Here is a 23,948-nt window from a genome sequence, read left to right on the forward strand (position 1 = left end):
TTTACAACTCAAGAAGTCTGATTTTCACTGATCTCCCTCTCCTCTCTGCCTTCTAGTGTTGCGCAGTCCACTTCAAATTAGTTAATATTTTCTCCTACATAATCTTTTATATTTTCAGACTGTTTCATGCATACACTCTTGAGCATTGCAGGTGTTCCATAAATACTTCTCTTCAAGTAGAAAAGAGGATCTTGAAAGACCCTATGTCTTACAGATCTCTTTGACCTTCACCTAGAGAATGGTCATCTAGGCTGGTCTATGGCTGGAGGGGTAGACTCCACTCAAAAATGGTTCTCACAAACACCATGCTCCCTGCCCACAGACTAGAAGATTTTTCCTTAAGAACAGGACCCTGTTTACCTCATTATACCTTATCATAGTGTAAGATGAGACCTGACACATAGCAGAAGCTCAGAAAGGTTTGATGAATTTAAGAGAAGACTGGGCTAGCACTTACTCTATTGGAGACACGTCAAGGGCAGCCTTCCCATGTAGGGACCCCCAAGCCCATCTTCTCTCATCCCAATGAAGAGGAGGGGGAGAGCAGGAAGGTTGGCCTGGAACCTTAAGATGAAAGGTTGCTGACCCTGCCTGTGACTCCAGACAGTCAGTGTGGCATCCTCTCTGGCCTAACACACTCATCTGACCACAGACTCAGGTAGAGCTTTCCAGAGCCCATGTCTCACCTGCACATAACCAAAATCTAAACGTGGGAAAATTTTAGGAATCTGTTACCTGTTATCTGTTATACTGTTAGCTAGAGACCCACCAACACTTCCCCCACTTCCCATCTCTCCTAATCCTCCCTGGTATCTAGAGCCCTGTGATTTGTCCTATAATTACCCTGGGCTCACCATCTCCCATCCCCCTGCCCCTACTCTGATCCTGACCAGAGCAGGATTCTTCCAGGTCCGGGGGTCCTCTGGGCAGAGCCACAATAAGAGGAAGGAGCCTGTCCCCTTCGCCAGCCATGCTACTCAGTTGGCCAGACTTGGTCCCTGTATGCTCCCCATCTCTACACCTGCTTGCCTCTCTTCTGCCTTTTCTTCAAGATGCTAAAAACTTGCAATAAAAAACAAATACAAAATGCTGTAATTAATAGCCAATTCCAAGTCAACCCAGCATCTCTACTAATAAACCTCAACACTTGCAAAAAGAACAATAAATTTTGCACCTCTCTGGTTCTGGGGTGGTCTCTTATATACACTCGGTGTGTGTGTATGTACGTGGGTAAGTGTGTCTACATATATATTTATTTCCCTTTATTTCCCATCCAGGGAGGGGCAGAATAATGAACTGCGTGCGTCAGGGAAGATGAATCTGAGATACTAGGGAGCAGTGCAGTAAAAAGATTAAAGTGTTATTATTGTTGGTTTTTTTCCCCCATGGTCCATTGTGACAGCTCGACCGTCATCTGTAAAAAATGTCTCGGCGAGAGATAATCATCGGAAACTCAATAAAGCGTCAGGGGGAGCCTCAGCCCCCATCAATCACTGGGTGCCTGGAAAATTTCAGCTCTCTGTCTCCCTTCCTGCTATCCATATAAATGTCTCTAATATATTTTGTGTGGTGTGTGGGACCCACCCCTGATTTGGAACTTTTGATGAAAAAATATTTATATACAAAATATGTAAATCAGTTAAAAATTGCAAGACTATAGTTCTTTGCCACCCTATCCCATTTTGGCCTTATTTTTTATAAATGCATCAAATTTATTCTTTTTAATAAAACATGTCAACTAGTCTATCTCCTCCTAGTCAAACATATATATAGATTTGGAGGGCTAAAAGGATGGAAACAATTAACCTAACTGGCTGCTATACTTAATCCTGAAGTTGGCCAAAAGGCCTAATGGATAGATAGTACATTGTCCATTCAAGTGACTCTACAGGGACTGACACTGCTGAGAAATGACTTGTAGAACCACTGGTACTGAAGGTGTGACAAGGCTCTGACAATGATGAGGAAGAGGCAGGGACATTATTAAAAACAATAACTTGCCCAAATAGCTTTTGGCCTGGCAGATCCCCAAATTTACCAAGACTTTGGACAAGTCAGAGGTTTTTAGCCAAGTGTGGCATATTGGCTGACACGGGTGCTGGGTTCTCTAAAGAGCATGAGATGGTTCTGCTGGCACTTGACATCATCTTTCTGCCTCAGTTTCCCTCAGTGCCTACGTCACAGGGCTACTGTGAGCATGCAATAAATTAAGTACCAATATACGCAACCTGCTGCTGCAGCTATTATCATCATCATCTTATTATTACCACTTTCCCCCTGCTTCTCTACCATGGAAGGTGTCAGTTCCTGTAGTACCCTCTCCTCCAGGACCTGCAAGGCTCCTCTCTGCCTAAGAGATTAAGTCCAAGCAACTGGATCTGGCCCCAGCCTACTCACTTTAAAGCAGCACCTTTACTGCTCATTACCCTCTAAAATGAATCTTCTGCTGTATGGATGCTTTACCCTAACAAGTTTACTTGCTGCCCTGAAATATATTTTTTCCGTTTCCCACCTCTGAAAATTCTGGACATAATATAGGCCCTTCTCTGAAAAAAGTGAAAGTGAAAGTCGCTCAGTCATGTCTGACTCTTTGTGACCCCATGGACTATAGTCCACAGAATTCTCCAGGCCAGAATATTGGAGTGGGTAACTGTTCCCTTCTCCAGGGGATCTTCCCAACCCAGGGATCGAACCCAGGTTTCCCACACTGCAGGTGGATTCTTTACCAGCCGAGCCACCAGGGAAGCTCACACCCTTCTCTGATTACACGCAATTCACACTCAGTTGCTACAAAACTCAGTCGCTCTGTAAAACCTTCTTATACTTCAAGGCTCAAATACCATTTTATTTCCTGAAGCTTCAGACAGATTCTCTTTGAGCTCTGATAGTCCTTGTTATCAGCATCTCTGACTGGAACCTTGTCAAACATAGTCTTGGTTGTGTCATCAATCTTTATTATTATTATTGCCAGCACCTTATATGTGTATGATACCTTGTATTTTCTCAAGTATTTAATAAGTATTTTAATTTGATGTTCGTAATAAGGCTATGGTATAGAATATATTATTCTCTACAGAAGAGAAAATCAAGGCTCAGAGAGATAAAGAGAACTGCCCAAGGTCACACCAGTGATGGCCAAGCCATTCCTTGAACTTGAAGATAATGTTTGGCTCTTCACAGATAACAGTTTGCTACCACTGAAGGCTGTGGTAGAGACACTGAAGCATTTGGAAGGCTGTGTCAGAGACATTGAATAAAGTTTTATAAGAGTATGATGATGATATAAAAACAGGAATTTACATTAATGGAATTCCTCCTAAGTTCTAGGTTTTAGGCTAAGGATAAACATACTACTTCTAACTCTCCCACTAATGTTTTTTTACAAATAAGGAGACAGAGCCTCTAAGAGGTACAGAAAATTGCCCTAGGTGTCACAGCTATTAAGTGTTCTGTACACCCATAATACCATGCTTAAGCACACAGACTCTCTAGGAATGAAACTTAAAGTGAAAAAAAGAGTCTCTTCCAGGGAGAAGGTCCAGATGTATTTTTTAAAAGCAGTTCAAGCATAAATAGCCTAGATCATCTACTCAAAGAGTGGGAGCCTGTTAGAAATGCAAAATTTCAGGTCCAACCCCAGACACACTGAATAAAAATCTCAGGATCTGGGAATGGGGCAGGAATCTGTGTTTTTGACAAGCTACATCTATGGTGTAAAAAATCTTATTCTCTACAGATGAGAAAATCAGGGCTGAGAGAGATAGAGAATTGCCCAAGGTCACACAGGTGATGGCCAAGCCACTCTTTGGACTCTGAGATAGGTGATTCTTATGTCCTTGGGACCATTATTATTCCCATTTGAGTTTGTCTCCAAGGGCACAGATTCTCTCTGCTGTGCCTGGGTAGGGCTGGGCATGCAGTGGGTGCTGGGTGTTAACTTATATTGAATAGATGAGCTAAGGTAAGACTACCCCTTAGCAATGTCCTGGGGAGAGGAAAAAATATTATAGAGAGCAGTTCCATTACCGCCAGTGGGGACTCCTAGCCATCTCCTGAACTCCAGGGCACTTGTCCACTGGTTTGTGATGTGCCAGCTTGCATCGTCTTGTCCCCCATCTGAAGACACAGAGATGGGGAGGTCAGCTGGAGCAGGCCAGGACCTGCAGCCCTTCGAGCTATGGGAAGAGGGCCACCCAGGCTGGGGGTGGGGTTAGGGTTGGCCTTGGCAGGTCCAGCTGGGCAAAGCAGGGCCCTATCCCAGGAAGGGCCCTGTGCCAACCCAGCTTCTGCACAACTCATCTTTATTCAGCCGCCACTTGGAGCTGAGAAGAGAAGCTGATTTATAGCCTGCTCTGGCTACGTTTCTGCCGTGTTTTATTGTTTTAATTGTGTATATGAGAGGCGCTCAGAGTGCTCACATGCATTTCTGACAGCCCCAGACACCCAAGGTTTATAACAGTTACTTACAAGCAGCCAGGGGCATCCCTGACTGGGTGACTTGTTTACTGTTACCACTAATTTACTGCCTCCTCCACCTGAGGATTGGGGCCCACACCCAGCAGCCAGCTACAAGTGGGACTCTCCTAGATTGGGGCTCAAGGCACTGCATAGAATGTCAGGATTAGGGGACGAAGTGGTAGAGAAGCAGCCGTGATCTCCAAGCTCCCCTCCATGTGTCCCCTCTGTGCCTTTGCTCAAGCGTGATCCCTGCTTAGAATATCTTTTCTTTTTTTGGCCTCTCTCCACTATCCAAAGCCTGGCTCAACTCTTACTTCAAAGTACATTACTTGCTCTGAAGATAAGCCTAAAGTTTCTAGAACCTTGGAAATCACATGGCTGACAGGAACCTGGAAGCAATATAATCTAATGACCCTTTACAGAATCCCTGATGGGCGGCCAGCCAGCCTCTGTCAGTACCCCTTGAGTGGTGAGTTGCTCAGTACCTCTATGGCAAATTTCCTGCCTTTCATTGAGCCAAGACTCAACTCCACAGAGAAATTCTTCATATGCTACTGTGCTTTACATGTGATTATTTCTAGTCATTCAAATGACTCTTTAGGATGGGTATTGTTATCCCTATGTTATAGATGAGAAAACCAAAATTCAAGTGGCTTAAGGTCACACGACTGGTGACAGAGCTTAAGTGAACCATAACTTTCTGGCTCTGAAGCCCAGCCTTTCTCTAGGTTATCACTGTGCCTCTGAAGATGCCATTCCGAGAGCTGAAAAGAAGAGAACAGTCAGCCAATAAGGCCAACAGCCTTATTGCACCAACACCTGCACCAACAGCCCTGCTCTCTACCCTGAAACACCAACTCTGACAAGAGTGGAAGACACTGTAACATGCCAGCTGAGCAGGCTTCTTGCTAGAGAAATACCAAATATCAAACAGGAGAAGCAGTTCACCAGGAATGGTGAATGAGGCAGCTGATAGCAAAGCCTCAGCAGCAAAGAGGTTTCTTTTCTCTCTAGGCTGTGCCCATTCTGAGCAGGCAGGACAGACACAGAGCACCTCTCTGAGAGAATAAAACCAGGCAACTTCTCCAATACCTTTCGGTCTCCTTGCCTGGATCCTCGTTCCTCCCCACATCTTAAACGCTGGTATCCTGAGTGAGGGACTTGTCCTCCTATCCCTTTGCTTTAACTCCTTTCTTCAGGCAGTTTCAGTCACATTCATTATTTTAACTACCAAGCCAATGCTGCCAGATGTCTTTGAACTCCAGACCCACTCATCCAATGGTTCACCCAAAGCAGAAACCAAGGTGACAGGTGCCTCCTTTTCCATCAATTCCCACATTCCACCGAATACTTAATATCCTCCTAATATTTTTGAATGTCTATTTCTCTCCACTCCCAAATATTTCTTTTAGAAATCCCCAGAAGTGAGAAGTGCATTTTGAGGGACAGGAGCATGGTTTCTCATCCAGTTCTCAAAGGGATCAAAACATTAAGAACCACTGCTAAACTCTCCTCTCCAACTCATCCCCATCCCCTGAGAACAGTCCATCTAAACTGTTAATGTAAACTGAGCATTCCCCTACTTGAAATCCTTCAATGGCCTTTAGAAAACACTATGAGCTCCCTAGAATTGCCTTACAGGGTCCTTTCCACGTAGAACCCTGCCTCCTACTATGGTCTTACTTCTAGCTGTTCTTAGCACTGTGGCAGATGATTCCACCTGCTATCACTTAGCTCTTATCTCTGCATGTGTTGTTCCTTCTGCCTGGAAAGTCCATCCCGCTTAGCCTGCCTGGCAGTCTCTGACTCAACCTTAAGACTCAATTCAAAGTCACTTACCCTGTGACACTTCCCAGACACCAGTCTGCCCTCAGGAAGAGGGCATCACTACCTATACAAGTGCTACCTATATCCTTTGTACATCTATCTACCTTTGCATTTATCATTCTGCACTGTGATGCCTGTTCATAGGTCTGTCTTATTACTTGACTGAGAGAGCAGATCATATATATTCCTTTTAATTTATTCCCAGCATCTGGCAGAGTGCCTGGCACTCAGGAAGTACATGCTCAATTATAAGTGAACCAGATTAATAAGCAACTGTAACTGCAGAATACTTTATGATTCACACATCACATCTCTTCAACTTCACAATAATACTGAAAAAGTAGACAAGGGATATATTACAGGGGTTTAGGGAGGTCTTGCCAAAGTCAAACTATAACTCAACACTTCCCTTCAGTACTGACCACAGGCTGAGCCCCACAGAAATATCTATTAGAAATTTAGTGAACTAGATGGCACTGACTCTATGCTCCAATACTGAAGAACTTTCCTATGAATTTGCCTACACACACTCTGGGCAAGGGGCTTGTAACTCTTCTCCTTAACCTCCTCACATATCACCAGGTCAGGTAGTTTCCCATGAAAAAGTCAATCCAATTTAAAAAAAAAAAAAAAAAAAAAAGGACTCTTTTGCTTTTGTCTACTTCCTCAGTGAAAATGACCCTGAGCTGGGTACAGTGACTTGCATACACTGGGCAATCAATAAATACTGGTTGAATGGATGAATGAATGAGATATTTCTAAATGGGAAAAGGAAAGAAAAGTATGTTTAACAAGGAGCTAAAGGCTTAGGCTGGTAAGGAGAGGAGAACTCTGAGATGATTATAAAGGACCATCACTCCCCAGGTTCAGAGTCAGAAAGCAGAGCACATGAAGTCCAAGTGCAGAGTACATCCACACTGACACACCAGGGAAAATCAGAGGAACTGTCAGAAAACCATGGCCAGCAAAGGCAGCCTGGAATTCAAAACAGAGAAAAAGCTACGAGTTAGATCTTGCAAGCCACAGAGCAGTGAACTTATGAATGATTGTTGATAGTTATTGCTTAAATCTAGAATTTATTTATATTTAATGGTTCTGAAACACTTAGGTGATTATTGGCACCAGTGTGGGTTTGCTAGGGATAATACAAAACCATGCCTGAATAACCTAACATCTTGCTGGGTGAGGATTCCTATGCAACAAATTAAGACAAATATTAAACATGTTTTTATTTCAGCAATAAATCTGAGAGAATCTCTTACAATTTTGCAGACAAGATGGGAGAAATGGAGGCTAGAAAAGAAAGAAGTTTGGAGGATCTACAATTCTGACTGTTGAATAATGCTTCTAAATTTTCCTGATCATGAATGAGTTCCAGGGCTCTGTACTTAATAGAGCCCTTATAAACACTGTAATCAAAGACTGGCACATGAAGTGCATGATGGCAGGGACCTTGCTTGTCTAACAGTGCTGAGACCAGTCCCTGCTAGATAGGAAAGTAATCAATAAAATTTTTAAAATTACTTTTGAACAAGTAAATGAATCCATAGAAAGCTTATTCACTAAATCTGCAGATCATATAAATTAAGAGATAGTTAATATTTTGGTCTGCATTTCATGAAAGATATATTAGTCTGTTCCATATTTCTATTGCCCACCTACCTAGAATGTAGGCTGGCTAGCACAAGAGTTAAAAAAATTCAAAGGAGGTTGATTAAAAAGGCAAAGAAAGAGAAAGGAAGCAAGGAAGGGAGGGAAGGAGGGAGGAAGGATAGAAGAGAGGATGGAAGGGAGAGAGGGAGGAAGGAAAGGAGAAAGGAAGGAGAGAAAAAAGAAAATATCTAAAACAAAGTCGGCAAACTACAGCCTATGGGCCAAATCCAGCTGGCTGCCAACTTTTGTAAATAAAGTTTTATTGGAACACATCCATGTACACTCATTTGTACATTATGTTCTATGCTACAATGGCCAAGCTAAATAGCCACAACTGAGACCAACTGGCCCACAAAGCTTTAAAATGGTTACTATCTGGCACTTGTTAGAAAAAGTGTGTTGACCGTTGATCTAGAATGCTGAATATGAGCGTCAACCTGGAAAGCTGAACACAAAGGTGCACGCATGCTCAGTCGCTTCAGTCGTGTCCGACTCTTGTGACCTATGGACTGCAGCCTGCCAGGCTCCTCTGTCCATGGCATTCTCCAGGCAAGAATACTGGAGCAGGTTGCCATGCCCTCCTTCAGGGGATCTTCCTGACCCAGGGATCGAACTCACGTCTCTTGCAACTCCTGCACTGCAGGTAGATTCTTTATCCACTGAGCCACCTGGGAAGCCCCAGAACATAAAGGTTCAAACTTGAAATGCAGGGGTGGGGACTGGTGTGGCAGCAGAGGCAGGACTAGATGGCTTCACAGTACTGAGATTCTGTGAAATCAAAAATGCTTACTGAGTGGTGTTTGGATCCCAAGAGCAGATAAGAAGGCCCTTGAATAATTCCTTCCCTTCTACCTGGCCCTGCCCCTCAGCAAATGCTCCTCCTTGCTTTTTGGTGAAAGCACCGAAACAGAAGATGGAGCTGAGGGTAGCAATGCTGCATCTGAGTGAATGGTAGACAGCCATTAAGCTGAGTTCCCACACATCAGGCTGCAAATATAGGGCAAGTCTGGCACTCATGAAATTCTCCTCGACTGCAAACAAAATGAATATAATTCCCCCAGCTCAGTGAGGAATCCAAGGTGGCATAGGTCACGGCCTGCACATTGAACTGTCAGCTCACGAGGAAAGAAAAGACATATGAGCAGATCAGAGTTCAAATAACCATATAAAAGGCTAAGATTTAGAGAACATTCAAAGGAGCAGCAGAGGACAGGTTGCAGAGACGGCTCTGTGGAGGATCGGGCTACAGCAAGGGAGCATGACAGAGAATAGGTTCAGAGGTGGAGAGGCAGGGGAGGGCAACTTCACACTTCACCTGGGTAGTAATGCTCTGCTGCTTTTGACATTTTTCTCATGCTACTGATATGAGAAACCTTGCTGGGGCATCAATGACACCTCCACCCTAGGCTACCACACACCCACGTCAGTCTGCTGAGCATACTTCTTCCCTCTGCTGAACCTCCCCTCAGGTCAATGTTCTGACCCTCGAACAGTCAGCAAGGCTGTCTCTCCTGGCATCATTGCAAACTCTAAAGCAGCCTCAGCTTAGCTGTCCTGTTGCCGGAAAGTGAGGGGAATCTCAGGCTCTGTGAGTAAGCCAGGATAATGGGTGGGCAGCAGAGTCAATCTGGACAAGCAAAGCTCAAACGTAAAATATTCATCTCTGTCTGCAGTCAAATCAACCTGCCCTCTTCTCAATTCCACTTTCGAAAAACTACTCACCAGAGGCAATTCAGACTAACTTGCCCAGGTACCTTCCAACAGATGTGACCAAGCCCTGGTAAATGTGCACATTGGCTCCTTCCTCTGGAGATGTCCAAGCAGTCACCCACACAATACCCCAGCACGGCAATGACCACTCCATTTTACAAGCACGGACATCAAGGCACAGGGGAGGTCCCCTCTTTGTCCTGGATCACTGAGTAAGTTGAGGGGCCAGTGCTAGAGAGAGGACTATATTCCACATACAGGAGGGGGAGAAAAAATAGTATTCAGGGTAGTGTGGAGGGACTTGTGAGGCTAAGGGAACCAGTAAAGCTGGTTTCTAGTCCTGGGGCAGGGCTGGGGCAGGGTAAGTCCACAGGAAGCAGAGGAAGAATAAATCCACTTTCCACACAGTTGCCTTAATTATCTTATGGAAACCTGCTTCATTGTCCGCTCATCTGAGACTCCACAGGTTGAGGCACTTTTGGCAGAACACCAGTTAAAAGGTTTTCCTACCCCTCTCCTCAGTTATGAAATCAGGCCTCTATTTTATTCCCTAAGACCTGAAGTGACATAAATTACAGAGCCAGAGGGGGCTGTGAAGGGGATCTGCCCCAAGCCTTTGGGTTATCCATGAGTCCCCAGAGGATGAGCGACTTGCAGGCTCTCACCTGAGTTGCTGGCAGAACTGGCACGGAGAATGGCTGCTGGAAGCCGCAGGGAGGAGAGCCCGCAGAACAGCACAGTAATCCACACTTACCTTCTAAAGAATGGATTCCCTGATCCTTGGCGGTCTTGTATACACTGCTAAAATCGTCCCCGAGGTTTGGGTCAGCACCAGCTGCAAGCAGGACCTGCACCACACTGGAAGAAATCAGACAGACATAAGTGTCACAAACAGGAAAGGTCCAGGAAGTAAAGACTAATTCTGAGGCATGTTTAGGGATTGGCTCTGCCTCTGTTCACCTGAGTGGTACAGTGGAAAGAACATGAACTTTACAAGTATTGAACACAAGGGTAGGAAAGTTGGCTCTGGACACAAAGTTGGCTGAGAGGCTCTGGACAAGTTATCTAACACCTCCCTAAGGCTCAGGATCCACAACTATAAAATATGAAGTGTTTATTCAACAACTACTTATCAAATGCTTACTATGTCCAAGTCACTGTTCTAGGTGCTAGGGTCCATGACCTCAGGGAGCTTACAGCCTCTTCAGGGAAGGACAACAATTTACCATAAAATTCTAGCAAAGTGTGATGGAGGCTATGATGGGAAAAGTACCATGTATGGTGGGAAACCAAGGGAGGGGATCAAGAAAGGCATCCCGGGGAATGTGATATTAAAGACCTGAAAGGCTGAATAACCAGATCCAGGTTGGTGAAGTGGGAGGACCCAATGCATTCACAAATCTTGGGAGGCAAAAAAGCACGAAGTTTCATCTGAAGAAAGTGGACCTGGAGCAGAGGGTGTAAGGGGAAGAGAAGTGGGAGATGAGCTAAGCCACTTAAGGGCTTAAAGGGGAAGTGACATGGCAACACAAGCTTTTCCTCCCCACTTATATGTGTATACACACACAGTACAAACCATATTGAAATATTAAACTGAAAAATGAAAGTCTTCTCTTATAGCCACCTCCTCAATCTAAATTCCAGGAGTAATTACTATTTATAGTTTGGTGTGTTCTCTTCTAAATCTTTGCTATTAGAAGAATCACTCCTATAGCCAAGTGAGAATGGACTGAAGGGAGAAGGAGAGAGGCAGGAGGCTCCACAGTGAGATTAGATTAGGTGAATTTATAGAGCACCAACCACAGTGCTTGACCCAGGAAGTGCTCTTTATATGATAGTTTCCCTTGTCTTATGTGATGTTCCTGCTAATACTTCCCCCCACTTTTTCTTCTAAGAAAAAAGGTTCATGTTCACTATAAGAAATTTAGAAAATACAGCTAATCAAAAATAAAAAACTGTTTTAGAATATATAACATCTTTCCAGTTTTTCCAACATATGCACATTTTTATTTACAAAAAAATGGGGTCATATAACAGTTCTTCCTAAACATATACATACCTCTTCCATGTATTATATAATTGTCTATGACATTGTTTTTAATGACTGCACAGTATTCTACCATAAGGCTTGTCTATACTTCATTTAGCCAATCTCCAACTATAAAATAATTATTTTGTAATATTTCTTTAATAATTTCCTTTGAATAAATTCCTAAGAAATGAATTTCTAGATCAAACCTATAAACATTTTGAAGCTTTTTGATAAATGTTACTAAATTGCCTTTCAGAAAGAATGTGATTTTTATTTCTACTATCAAAAGAAGAAGGATGAGAGTAACTATTGTGCCTTCCTTTCATCAAAATGTGAGTGAGTGACTGAAGGTCACTCAGTTGTGTCTGATTCTTTGCAATAGTCCATGAAATTCTCCAGGCCAGAATATGGGTAGCTTTTCCCTTCTCCAGGGGATCTTCCCAACCCAGGAATTGAACCCAGGTCTCCCGCATTGCAGGTGGATTCTTTACCAACTGAAGCCACAAGGGGAGCCCAAGACTATTGGAGTGGGTAGCCTATCCCTTCTCTAGCAGATCTTCCCAACCCAGGAATCAAACCAGGGTAGCCTGAAATGCAGGAGAATTCTTTACAAACTGTGTTATGAGGGGAGCCTTTTCATCAAATAGGGCATTTTTTCTCTTTTTCATAGTGTGTTAATCTGGACACAGAAAATGTGTTAGACAGAAAATGGAATCACATCACTGTTGCAATTTGCATTTCTTTGATTACTAGTGAAGCTGGACTTAAAAAAAAATTATTCTAGGGAATTCCCTGGTGATCTAGTGGTTAGGATTTGGTGCTTTCACTACCAGGGTCTGGGTTCAATCCCTGGTCAGAGAACTAAGATCCTACAAGTCATGTGGTGACATGTCGCCAAATATAAATAAATAAAATTTAAAAATTACTCTAATTATTGTAACTATTAAAAAGCCAAACTGTTATTTTAGATTCTCTCTGTTGTTAAGTTTTTCAGTATCTGTAGTCAGTAGTGTTGTTGGTTTTCCCTGTATTAACTGGTTTGAATTTCATAACCTTCAACAGGCACAGGACCTGGCCCAATTATCTGCTGAATGGATGAATGAATTTCAGTAACTCCCATGTACACACATACACACACGCACAGTCCTCATAGATAAGTAACATGGTCAAGTGAGTCTCCTGACTCTAATACCCCTCACCTAAAAAGATTTTAAGAATTACCTTTTAGAGGCAATTTATCCAGGCTATGAATTATGATCCTCAAGAGAAATGAGAAGGGTCTCTAAGCAGCTAAAATCCACATCTAAAAGTCAGATATGTAATTCACAGCAGACACTGTCAGGTTTTTAGTTGGAGACTATTTGCTTATCAGTTCAGTTCAGTCGCTCAGTCGTGTCCAACTCTCTGCGACCCCATGGACTGCAGCACACCAGGCTTCCCTGTCCATCACCAACTCCCAGAGCTTACTCAAACTAAAGTTCATCAAGTCGGTGATGCCATCCAACCATCTCATCCTCTGTTGTCCCCTTTTCCTCCTGCCTTCAACCTTTCCTAGCATCAGGGTCTTTTTAAATGAGTCAGTTCTTCCCATCAGGTGGCCAAAGTATTGGAGTTTCAGCTTTAACATCAGTCCTTCCAATGAATATTCGGGACTGATTTCCTTTAGAATGGAATGGTTGGATCTCCTTGCAGTCCAAGGGACTCTCAAGAGTCTTCTCCAACACCACAGTTCAAAAGCGTCAATTCTTCGGCGCTCAGCTTTCTTTATAGTCCAACTCTCACATCCATATATGACTACTGGGAAAACCACAGCTTTGACTAGACAGACCTTTGTTGGTAAAGTAATGTCTCTACTTTTTAATCTGCTGTCTAGGTTGGTCATAGCTTTTCTTCCAAGGAGCAAGCATCTTTTAATTTTATGGCTGCAGTCACCATCTGCAATGATTTTTGGAGGCCCAGAAAATAGTATCTGTCACCGTTTCCATAGTTTCCCCATCTATTTGACATGAAGTGATGGGACTGGATGCCATGATCTTAGTTTTCTGAATGTTGAGCTTTAAGCCAACTTTTTCACTCTGCTTTTCACTTTCATCAAGAGGCTCTTTAGTTCTTCGCTTTCTGCCATAAGTGTGGTGTTAGCTGCATATCTGAGGTTATTGATATTTCTCCCAGCGATCTAGATTCCATCTTGTGATTCATCCAGCTCTGCATTTTCATAGGATGTACTCTGTATATAAGTTAAATAAGCAGGGTGACAATATACAGCCTTGATGTACTCCTCTCCCGATTTGGAACCAGTCTGCTGTTCCATGTCCAGTTCTAACTGTTGCTTCTTGATCTGCATACAGATTTCTCAGGAGGCAGGTGTGGTGGTCTGGTATTCCCATCTCTTTCATTTTCCACAGTTTGTTGTGATCCACACAATTAAAGGCTTTGGTGTAATCAATAAAGCAGAAGTAGTTTCTGGAACTCTCTTGCTTTTTTGATGATCCAGTGGATGTTGGCAATTTGATCTCTGGTTCCTCTGCCTTTTCTAAATCCAGCTTGAATATCTGGAAGTTCTCAGCTCACGTACTGTTGAAGCCTGGCTTGCAGAATTTTGAGCATTACTTTACTAGCGTGTGAGATGAGTGCAATTGTGTGGCATTCTTTGGCATTGCCCTTTCTTTGGGATTGGAATAAAAACTGACCTTTTCCAGTCCTGTGGCCACTGCCGAGTTTTCCATATTTGCTGGCATATTGAGTGCAGCACTTTCACAGCATCATCTTTCAGGATTTGAAATAGCTCCACTGGAATTCCATCACCTCTACTAGCTTTGCTCATAGTGATGCTTCCTAAGGTCCATTTGACTTTGCATTCCAGGATGTCTGGCTCTAGGTGAGTGATCACACCATCGTGGTTATCTGGGTCATGAAGATCTTTTTTGTATAGTTCTTCTGTGTATTCTTGCTACCTCTTCTTAATATCTTCTGCTTCTGTTAGGTCCTTACCATTTCTATCTTTTATTGTAATTTACTTATATAGTTTACAAATAATTTGGAAAAGATTGTCATTAGTCTTCCTATTTCCCAGAAGATGAAAAGTTAAGAAGGTTCAAAAAGGCTGTTAGAGATGGGCAAACTAACTGCAGGCTGTGAGAAAAATATCTCATGGCAAAGGATGCAGTATGGTACAGTGGTTATAATGCTGGCTTTAAAATCTGAGGCCAAGGTACAGATGGGCTTCTCTGGGGAAGATGGACAAGAATCTGCTTGCCAATGCAGGGGACATTGGTTCGATCCCTGGTCTCAGAAGATTCCACATGCCTCGGAGCAACTGAAGCCTGTGCGCCACCACTACAAGCCCACTTGCTGAAATTACTGAGACCAAATGCTGCAGCTACTGAAGCCTGCGCATCTAGAGCCTCTGCTCCACAATAAGAGAAACCACTGCAAAGAGAAACCTGGGCACTGCAATGCAACGCAATGAAGAGCAGCCCCTGCTCATTGCAACTAGAGAAAGCCCACGCAGAGCAACAAAGACCCAGTGCAACAAAAAAATAAATCAATAAATAAATTTAAAAAAATCTGAGTCAATATGAACATCAACATGAATAATGACATTAACGGACTATCACCCATTGTACATTAAGATTCCAAGAGTCCATATAGTCAATGGGGAGGAAGGGAAAGCTCTTTTTTTTTTTTTTTTTTTTTTTACTGTAGAATGACAACTAATAAATGTAGAACAAATGGTGAAATTAGAAAATCACTCTGTATCATACTTATCAGATATTAAGAATATCTAGCTCATATGACTCCGTTAGTGTATAAAATGTGCTTTAATAGTGTATGACACATAATAAGTGCTCAACAGACATTAGTTATTATGACTGTGTACCTGACCCTATGGTTGGGCTGTAGGAAAGTCAAGAGACTTATGAACTGACACACAAATAGGGAAGATGGTGTGACATTTTATAACAAGTACAGGGAAGCACTATCATCTACTAACTATGTTCTTGGACAAATTATTATACCTCTGAAACTCTATATCTTTACTAGAATAATAGGGATTATGATGCCTCCCCCTTGTAAGTTATGAGATAAAAACTCTACAGTGCCTGGCACATCAAAGGAGATTCACAAATATGAGCTCTCTTCTCTGTGTCCATATAATCTTAGTGATAATTACATAGGCTGAAGTGGGCTCCAAATCTATACCCAGCACTCGTGCTGCCATAGCGCTGTGTTAAGAAGGCAGCTCTTCTGTATTCTACACAAGTTGGCTTGTTTTAAAATTTAAGTGAGGAGGGTTTGTCGATCTAAACTCAAAGGGACATAATTTGGTTAATGCTCAGCTGCTGTGTCCAATCACCATTCAATCACAACCCCTCCCAGGGCAGGCTGTCCCTCTAGGCATTTAGTGTCACTAACTGTGCTACCTGGGCCTCTCCAGGTTCCTGAGTATTGATTCCATCTGTCCAATTTGCAGGCTGCAAGACGTGTCCAAGCAACCAAGTATGCTACCCTTGGCCCCAGGGGGCAGACAGTGGTCTGGCAGGATGGGGAGAGGAAAGTGATGAGGCTAGGCCCTGGGGCTGCTAACCCAATCAAAAGGAATGGGCAATTCACTTCACAAACTTGGAGGACAAGGAGGGTAAGCATCCAAGTGAGTGACTCATTCTGCAACCCTGGAGAAGGTTCCTTTCACTTTTCATAAATGCAAAAGGCAGCAGCCCCACAGTGGAGTAGAGCTAGGACTAAAAGAACCATGGCTGTTCTGTGGTCCAGAGTGGCACCAAACAACTTATCACACAGCAGTAAGGTTTTTGCCCAAGAGCAATCTCATACGTAAAAAGCATTTGACCCAGAGCTCCATGGGGATCAGGTCTTTTTTGGAGAAGTCAGTCCAGATCAGCCTAAAGGACTACATGACTATAGTTAGCTTTGAAGACAAAAAGAACTTTGTGGACCTGTGGGATGCAGCAGGGCAGAAATAGGGTAGGTGGCCAGCCGGGTAAGAGAAACCTAGGGCAAGGCTGGGGAGAACAGGTTTAGCAGCAGGTCAGGCCCAGGGAGTGCCAAGAAGTTCATAGTCAAAACAGAGCCAAGGGCAAGAGACCAGGCAAGCAGAGATGTGAGGCAGAGAGCCAAAAGCCAGGTCATATGTTAAGGACTAGAGACAGAGGGAAACAGCAGACACAAAACAAGTCAACAACCAGAAACCAAGAAACACACTGGTATGAGGCCAAGGGAAGGCAAAAGAAGCAGACACCAGGAGCAGCAATAAGGAGACTTCGGAAATGAAGAGATTTCTGTCTCTTTGACATTTTTGTTTTTGCTAAAGCCGAAACAAATCCCCCAATTCAGAAATGTATCTGGGAGAAGGTGACATGTAAGAGACGGTGAGTTGGCCCACCTGGCTGACAAGGGGATTACCAGATCTGATGGTAAAAAGGCAGGCAGGCACTGCTATTCAAGGTGATCCACCAAAGGATAACTGCAGCCGACTCTGTTCTGATGCTGGCATGATGGTTGTCACTCGTGAGGTTTGGGTTTAGGTATCACTACCTTAAATGTCAATAGCTGGTGCCAAATGGGTGGTACCTAGTATGGGCTAGGTCTTCATGGTTTTAATAGCTGGATTAAAGGGGGCAGGGTACACCATTCCACTCATGTTTTTCTCTAACACACTCAAAGGAACTATGCTGACTACTCCACAGGTTCTCACTGGGCAAAGGCTTACAAACATCAGCAATTCTCCCAGCTAGCTCAGAACTTGGCCTCTGGTAGTCTGTGGAAAGACATGCCTACCAATGTCAATATCAACTTCAAAGGCTAGAGATAATCTCCAGATACCCTACTTCCAATACTAACCTGGAAAGCCAGAGAATGTCTGCAGCCCAAGAGGATGGCGGTTTAGAATTGGCCTTTAGCGACTTGGCTCTGGTAGCAGTACATGCCTTCCTGTGTGTCCATCACAATCTATTCTGGTCTTATCTCTGCCCAAGTGAGCTGACTTACCAAAAAGACTGAGCTGTGTGAATACTGAAGGTGAAGGTTGTGAGGGATAGTATCCAGCTGACAGGCTGGCAGAGGAAGAGCAACAGGACTGAGCTAGCCAGGCTGGGGGGCTGGCGGGTACTGCAGGCCTGTAAATCTGACTAGTCAGAAATGGTCAGGTATTGAAGATTGGCCTCAGGTAGGGAGGAAAACGCAGGTCCAGAACCCAAGACCTGGGTAAGAGTTATACAAGTGAGTAGGAGTAGTGAGCTCTGAGTCTAGGCTGAGAGCTGTTTTCTTTCTACTTTCTTTTACTGTCTGCTGGTGTAAGTATTCAATTTCTCAAGAGTACAATGGAGCTAAGTAGGAAGAAGACAGCAGTCTAATAATAAGAGCTAGCATTTGTATATACTTCCTACCCACCAGGCACTATTTTAAATATTAATACTTTACATATAGTAACATTTAATCCTCACAACAACCCTATGAGGGAAGTTAAACAGAAACCAAGGGGTAAGTAACCTGTCCAACGTCACTCAAGTTGTAAGGAGCACAGGTGGGATTTAAACCAGGGCAGTCTGGCTACCAAGTTCATGTTCTTATCATTCAGCTATATTGCCTCTCACTTCCCTTTATGGACCCCCAGGTAGCTAACAGTCTGGAGGACTTGCCTCAATTCAAGTTTTAGCAACAAGGCAAGGATCAGGAAGTCCCACAGAAAAATGAGGCAAAAACACCCAGAGGAGGAAATAAACAAACAAGATGATTAAGCATATGAAGAAATTCTCAAGCTCATTTGTGATTAGAGAAATGAAAATTTTTTTAAATGAGATAGCACTTTATTGGGAATTTGGGGTTGATACGCATAAACTGCTGTATTTAAAACAGATAACCAACAAGGACTTGCTGTTAAAAAAAAATTTAAGAATGAGATAGCACTTTAAATTCAACATACTGACAAAAGTGAGAAAGCTGAAAAATACTCAGTGTTGGTGAAGGCATGAGGATCTTGGATTCCTCAGGCACTTCCTGGGGACAGACTGATGCAGCCATTCCAGATGTCATCTTGTACCTGACCCAATAACCCAGCACTTTGCTCCTGAGTATACGTATCTCAGAGGAATTCTTACACAGGTCCATACATGGGAGATGTCCCCACACCTTTTGCGGCAGTAGGGAGTTGCAGGCACTCCATCACTGAGGACACGAGTGAGTTAGATGTGGCCTATAAAACACGATACAGCAGTTGGAAGCAGCAGGCTGGACACAAGAATGATGATTTTTAAAAAAGAGTTGAGGGGTTTCCCTGGTGGCTCAGTGGTAGGTAAAAAGAATCTGTTTGCCAGTGCAAACGACATGGGTTTGACCCCTGATCTGGGACGACCCCACACGACACGGAGCAAGTAAAGCCCCATGCACCACAACTACTGAGCCTGTGCTCTGGAGCCCGTGAGCCGAAACCACTGAAACCTGGGTGCCTTAGAGCCTGTGCTCTACAAGAAAAGAAGCCACTGCAAGGAGAAGCTAGGGCACCACAACTAGAGAAAGGCCTTTGCAGCAATGAACACCCAGCACAGCCAAAAATAAATAAAATTACTCAAAAAATTTAAAAGGGTCGGGTCTCCTGCCCTCATTTCTTCTAAAAGTTTATTCCTTCAGGGAGTCTCTCAACTGCAGAACTTCTAATTCCTATGTTGATCTAGTGATCTTGGGGGCTGAAAATTTAAGGGCCCAGTGAAAACAATGAACTCCCTGAAGTACACCAAAGAGCATCAAATATATCCCTCCTGCTGGGAGTGCCCCCGCCACCTCACTTCCCCTTCAACTGATTAGTGCTCACTCACCTTCAGGGCTCCTCAGTGACATAGTCATCAACTCAACTGAGGCCTCTCTGACTCTCAGCCCGGGTGCACGCCCTTCCTGCTTGCACAGAACCCAATTCTCACTCAAGTGGAAGGTGCTGCTCACCATATCATATCGTGACTGCTTGTCTATTTGTATTTACCTTTCCCAGTAGATCACAGGGCAAGGACCACGTCTCAACCTTCTTTCCTAGCTTCTTGCCCAATGCCTAGATCACAATAAGTGGTCAACAGATGCTTTCTGAATGACTGTATGAATAAACGAAATAATTCATTTGGTGAGAAACAAGGGAGAAAGGTGGAAGGCAACTGTCTTAGCCCTTCCCAGCCTTATCCCACCTGAGGGTCCAAACTGGGTTGCAGTTAGCTTAGTTGTGGAAAACATCCCCATCTTCCCCTTCTGAGCATCAGACCCTTCCCAACTTACACCAGGCAGTTCCCAAACAAAGATGAGGAAATGAACCGGAGGGTGGTCTCTAAGTTGCAACTCCTGAGACTCACAGAAGTCCCTTTGGAGCAAGAGCCCCCACGAGGCATGTTTTAATTCATTGATTAGGCTGTAATTAGATGAGAGGTGGACGCACCCTTATGAAGTTGGCTCGTATGGACCTTGATGAGCTCCCATTTTCAAGACTGTGGGGCATCACAAAGTTCGAAAGGGCAGTTCCATTGATTGGCTTTCTGCTCTCAGTGGCCGGAGGGGCTTTGGGTCATCACAATGTTTTGGAAAGACAGAGGAAACCTGTGGTGTGAGCTGAGGCCTAGGCTGGGCCAGACACGTGTCAGAGACGGCTGGCGAGCAGCTGGAGCTGGTGAAGCAAGAAGGGCAGTGATCCCAGCTCCAGGTCGTCCCCACACAATGTGGAGCTTCTGGAGAGGCTCCTCTGACTCCCCCTCCCCTTTACCCCCCACATCCAAGCCCAGGGTCACCGTGTCCTAACGAGAAGACAAAGAGTTGACCTATTCTCAACTCAGCGCACACCTCGCTGAGGGGAGGAAGCAAAGAGGTCACAGTTCAGGAGGTTTGCTGAAGTCAAATGAGCTGTGGCTCATTCAGTCTACCGGCCAGTCTATGGGAGGTCAGGAAAGCAGGGTGGCCAGCCAAAGGCACATGTTGAATCTAGAGATCCTGTGGTGGGGGGGGGGGGAGGCATGAACTTGGGGTGGGGGCGGGTAGTGGGGAAATAGGAGGGCAGTTTTCTTTTCTTCTTTTTTTGGAGGATGGGGTGCAGTTTTCTTTTTAAAGCCAGCTTCTTTGGGAAACAAACTAAAGATTAGGTAGGAAGCAAGGTACCTGTGTAGAAAGCGTGTCCCAGTTTTCTTGAATGAGGATGATATTTTATTTACTTCCCTCAAAAGGCAAAGATCAATAATCATAATAAAGCAGCCATAGAGGGTGGAGCACTTTACATTTACTTTTACATTTACTACTCCAGATCATTATAACCACTTGCAATGAGGTACCAGTCAATTTTATAAATGAATAAACTGAGGCTCAGCAAGATACCATGAGCTGTCCAAGTGTGCATGTTAAATAAACACAGGAACCAAGAATCAAATTCATTACTATCTGGTGCACATTCCCCTAAACCACACTGGTTCTCACCCACCTGACCATCCGTTAGTCCGTCCTGACATCCCATAGTTGCTGGGCCCTTACTATGCACCAGGGACAGTGATATTTTCAGATAGTCGTAAAGCTAGCTGGGTTAATAAGAAGGAATCTGATTTAGATAGACAAGGGTCAAAAATCAATAGTGGGCTCAGACAAGGTGAGATAATTTGGGCAACGCTCAAGGAAGGTATGACACGTTAAGTGGGCCACCAAACCAAGATTATCCATTACAGGGTTTCCAGGACAATCGCAATTTCACACTCTTAACCTAGTTCTAAACACAGGTCCATACCTTTCAATCTGTGGTTCATAATACTCAGTTGCCAAACCAATGGGCCAGAGAGGTCAGGCCCTGGTTATTAGGGATTCTTTCCACAGTATGGGCTAGACCAGGCTCTTCATAGGCAAATCATCCATAAGAGCATGTTGGGGCTCCTACAGTTACTATGCACTAGGCTGTCTTAAGTGCATTTTAATCTTTGAAACCACATTATCCTGAGGCAGGTGCCATTATTGTTCCCACTTTGCCGATGAGGAAACAGTTGGTAAGAGGTAGAGCTAGGTTTTAAACTCAGGTCCTTTTTCCGGAGCCCTTGTCCCTCACTACTCTGTCACACACATCTAGACTGTGCTCCCTAAAGTAAGGACTGTGCCCCCTAAAGTAAGGACTGTGCCTGGCCATCTGTTCCTTTACACACAGGGCAGAGTACAGGCCAGTAAATATTTGTTTTATCAATTCACTTCTGAGGCCTTAACACTGCACTGCTGGTGCACACTCTGAGGCTGCAGTCAACTCCGGGGCTTTACTTGCCAGAACTGCTAAATTGGGTTGCCCTGGGTGTTACCATTGGTTTTGGTTTTAACTGCAGACTGAAATACTCATCCCCCTATTAATTTTTTATCACCACAGATTTAACCATTGCTCTATCACATTGAGTTCTTTTTTCACATTCCCAATTCTTTCACCCAACGTATCAGCTTCATTTAATTTGCCAATTTGTTTGTCATTCATCAGTGCTCTCATTAGAATCAGTGATATGACTAGTGACTAGGACAGAACCCCAGTCTGTTTTCCAGCCTGATAGCCATTCATATATAAACAATGAACCAGATCACTCACCATTCATTAGTTTTGACTAAACTATTTGCTACAATCATATTTTATTCACACAGATTGCATGAGAGACAGCCCAAACCTTGCTGCATCCCAGGCACACTCACCATATTTACTGATATTTACTGTATATCCCCGACCCACCAGCCTGACAGCCCTAATAGGCACAGCTCATGGCACAGAGTGGGTCTGAGGTCTTTAGAGAGGAGGTGCAGGAACGCACCGCATCACAGTCCCTAGAAATGGAACACTCCTCCCCAGGCTGCTGAAGGGGATGAGTGCAGGTTGCTCTTTTTGTCCCAAATGATCCTCTCTGTGAAGACAGCCCTGAACACAGAACCCCAGGACGGGATACAGCGGTGGAAAAGTGGGTGGGTACCCTGAGACTGTCAGGTTAGGCAAATGAGCTGGCATCACTTTCCCAGGAGCAGTGCCTGGGTGGCCTGAGGTCAAGGCGTGCGTCTGCCAAACTAGAAATGGGTGCATGCTGGAATTGGAATATCATTACTATGAAACAGGATTATCTTGGGCAATGATTCTAAATGGGATTAGAAATGACTCTTTGTTACTCAGAGATAATCAGCCACAGCAGCAGTGGTGGGAGAGATGTCAAGCAAGGCACACTTTTCTGGGGGCATAGTGCTGGCATTCTGGGCACCTGGCCAGCACCCTCAGCCACCCTTCCTTTCTGGGAAATACTGGGAACTGTTCTTCACCAGGCAGGTGGCCACCTGGGGCAATAGGCAGCTTCACGTCAAAGTGCTCTGGTCCGGGGTCCCATGTTCTAGGCACAGCTTCTGAGATGAGAAGGAGTAGAAAAAGACTTTTCAAAATCCTACTGCTTCTGCATCACACAAAAGAGATGCTGGTGAGAGGCAAGTAATAGTGCCACCTCCCTCAAAGATAGGCCTACCTGCAGGAAATTCATTAACTTCATGAGGTTACCCACAATCAGCCGCAGCAGGGTTAGTCATAATAATAATTAAGACACTACCACTACTGCTACACTCTATTAACTAAAGTAGCAAACTCTTCTCCAGTGCTCATTATGTGGCAGGCATCATTCTAAACACTTTTACATTTATTTACAAACTTAAAGTTGCCCACCTTGTTATCCCCGTATCATGACTGAGGAAACAATCACAGGTAAATGAAAGAATTTGTCAAGACTAATACGAGGAAGAGCCTGGATGTGAACCCTAGTCTTTCAGCTCTCGAGCTCACAACGCCACCACATGCTGGATAGTCTCAGCCTGAGACGACCGTGGCCTGTATTGGATAAGACTTATCCTTTATGCTCGCTGGTCTCCAGACCCTGCCAGTGCCTCCTATCAACTCTGGTACATCCCTACTTTCTTACCTTTAGGAGCCTATGCTCACAATGGTCCTTATTCCAAAAAATGCTGTCTTTCTACTCTCCACCTCTACTGATCAAAATCCTGTCCATCTTTCAAGGCCCACCTCATGTGAAAGGGCCTCCTTTCATGATCGCCCCCTCCCCAGCACTCTAGGCTGGTCTTCTCTGGGGTACTGACCATACTCTGCCTCATTCTACAGTTAAAGGGGGCTTGTTTTATCTCTTCTCTGAGGATAAGGAGAGTAGTTTGTTGGTTTTTAAATTTCTCAAAATCATCCAGCACATAGTGAGTCATCAAGAAACCTTGCCTGAGTTGACTTGACACCTGGTCCTGA

The 23,948-nt window shown here is 44.1% G+C and overlaps 1 protein-coding gene across 3 annotated transcripts in view; it reads right to left on the reverse strand.

Moving 5' to 3' along the window:
• Nucleotides 1-23,948, reverse strand: part of CLPB (ClpB family mitochondrial disaggregase) — a 138,801-nt gene that overhangs the window by 76,236 nt on the left and 38,617 nt on the right. For 2 of the 3 annotated variants that reach the window (XM_068988823.1, XM_068988822.1), the window contains one exon: nucleotides 10,403-10,506. In XM_068988823.1, coding sequence (XP_068844924.1) covers nucleotides 10,403-10,506 — 104 coding nt within the window. Of the gene's footprint in view, nucleotides 1-4,026; nucleotides 4,117-10,402; nucleotides 10,507-23,948 lie in introns of all 3 variants that reach the window. The other variant, XM_068988821.1, reaches the window with a different exon arrangement.

Source organism: Capricornis sumatraensis, chromosome 16 (genome assembly GCF_032405125.1).
Source record: "Capricornis sumatraensis isolate serow.1 chromosome 16, serow.2, whole genome shotgun sequence".
NCBI classification, from domain to species: Eukaryota; Metazoa; Chordata; class Mammalia; order Artiodactyla; family Bovidae; genus Capricornis; species Capricornis sumatraensis.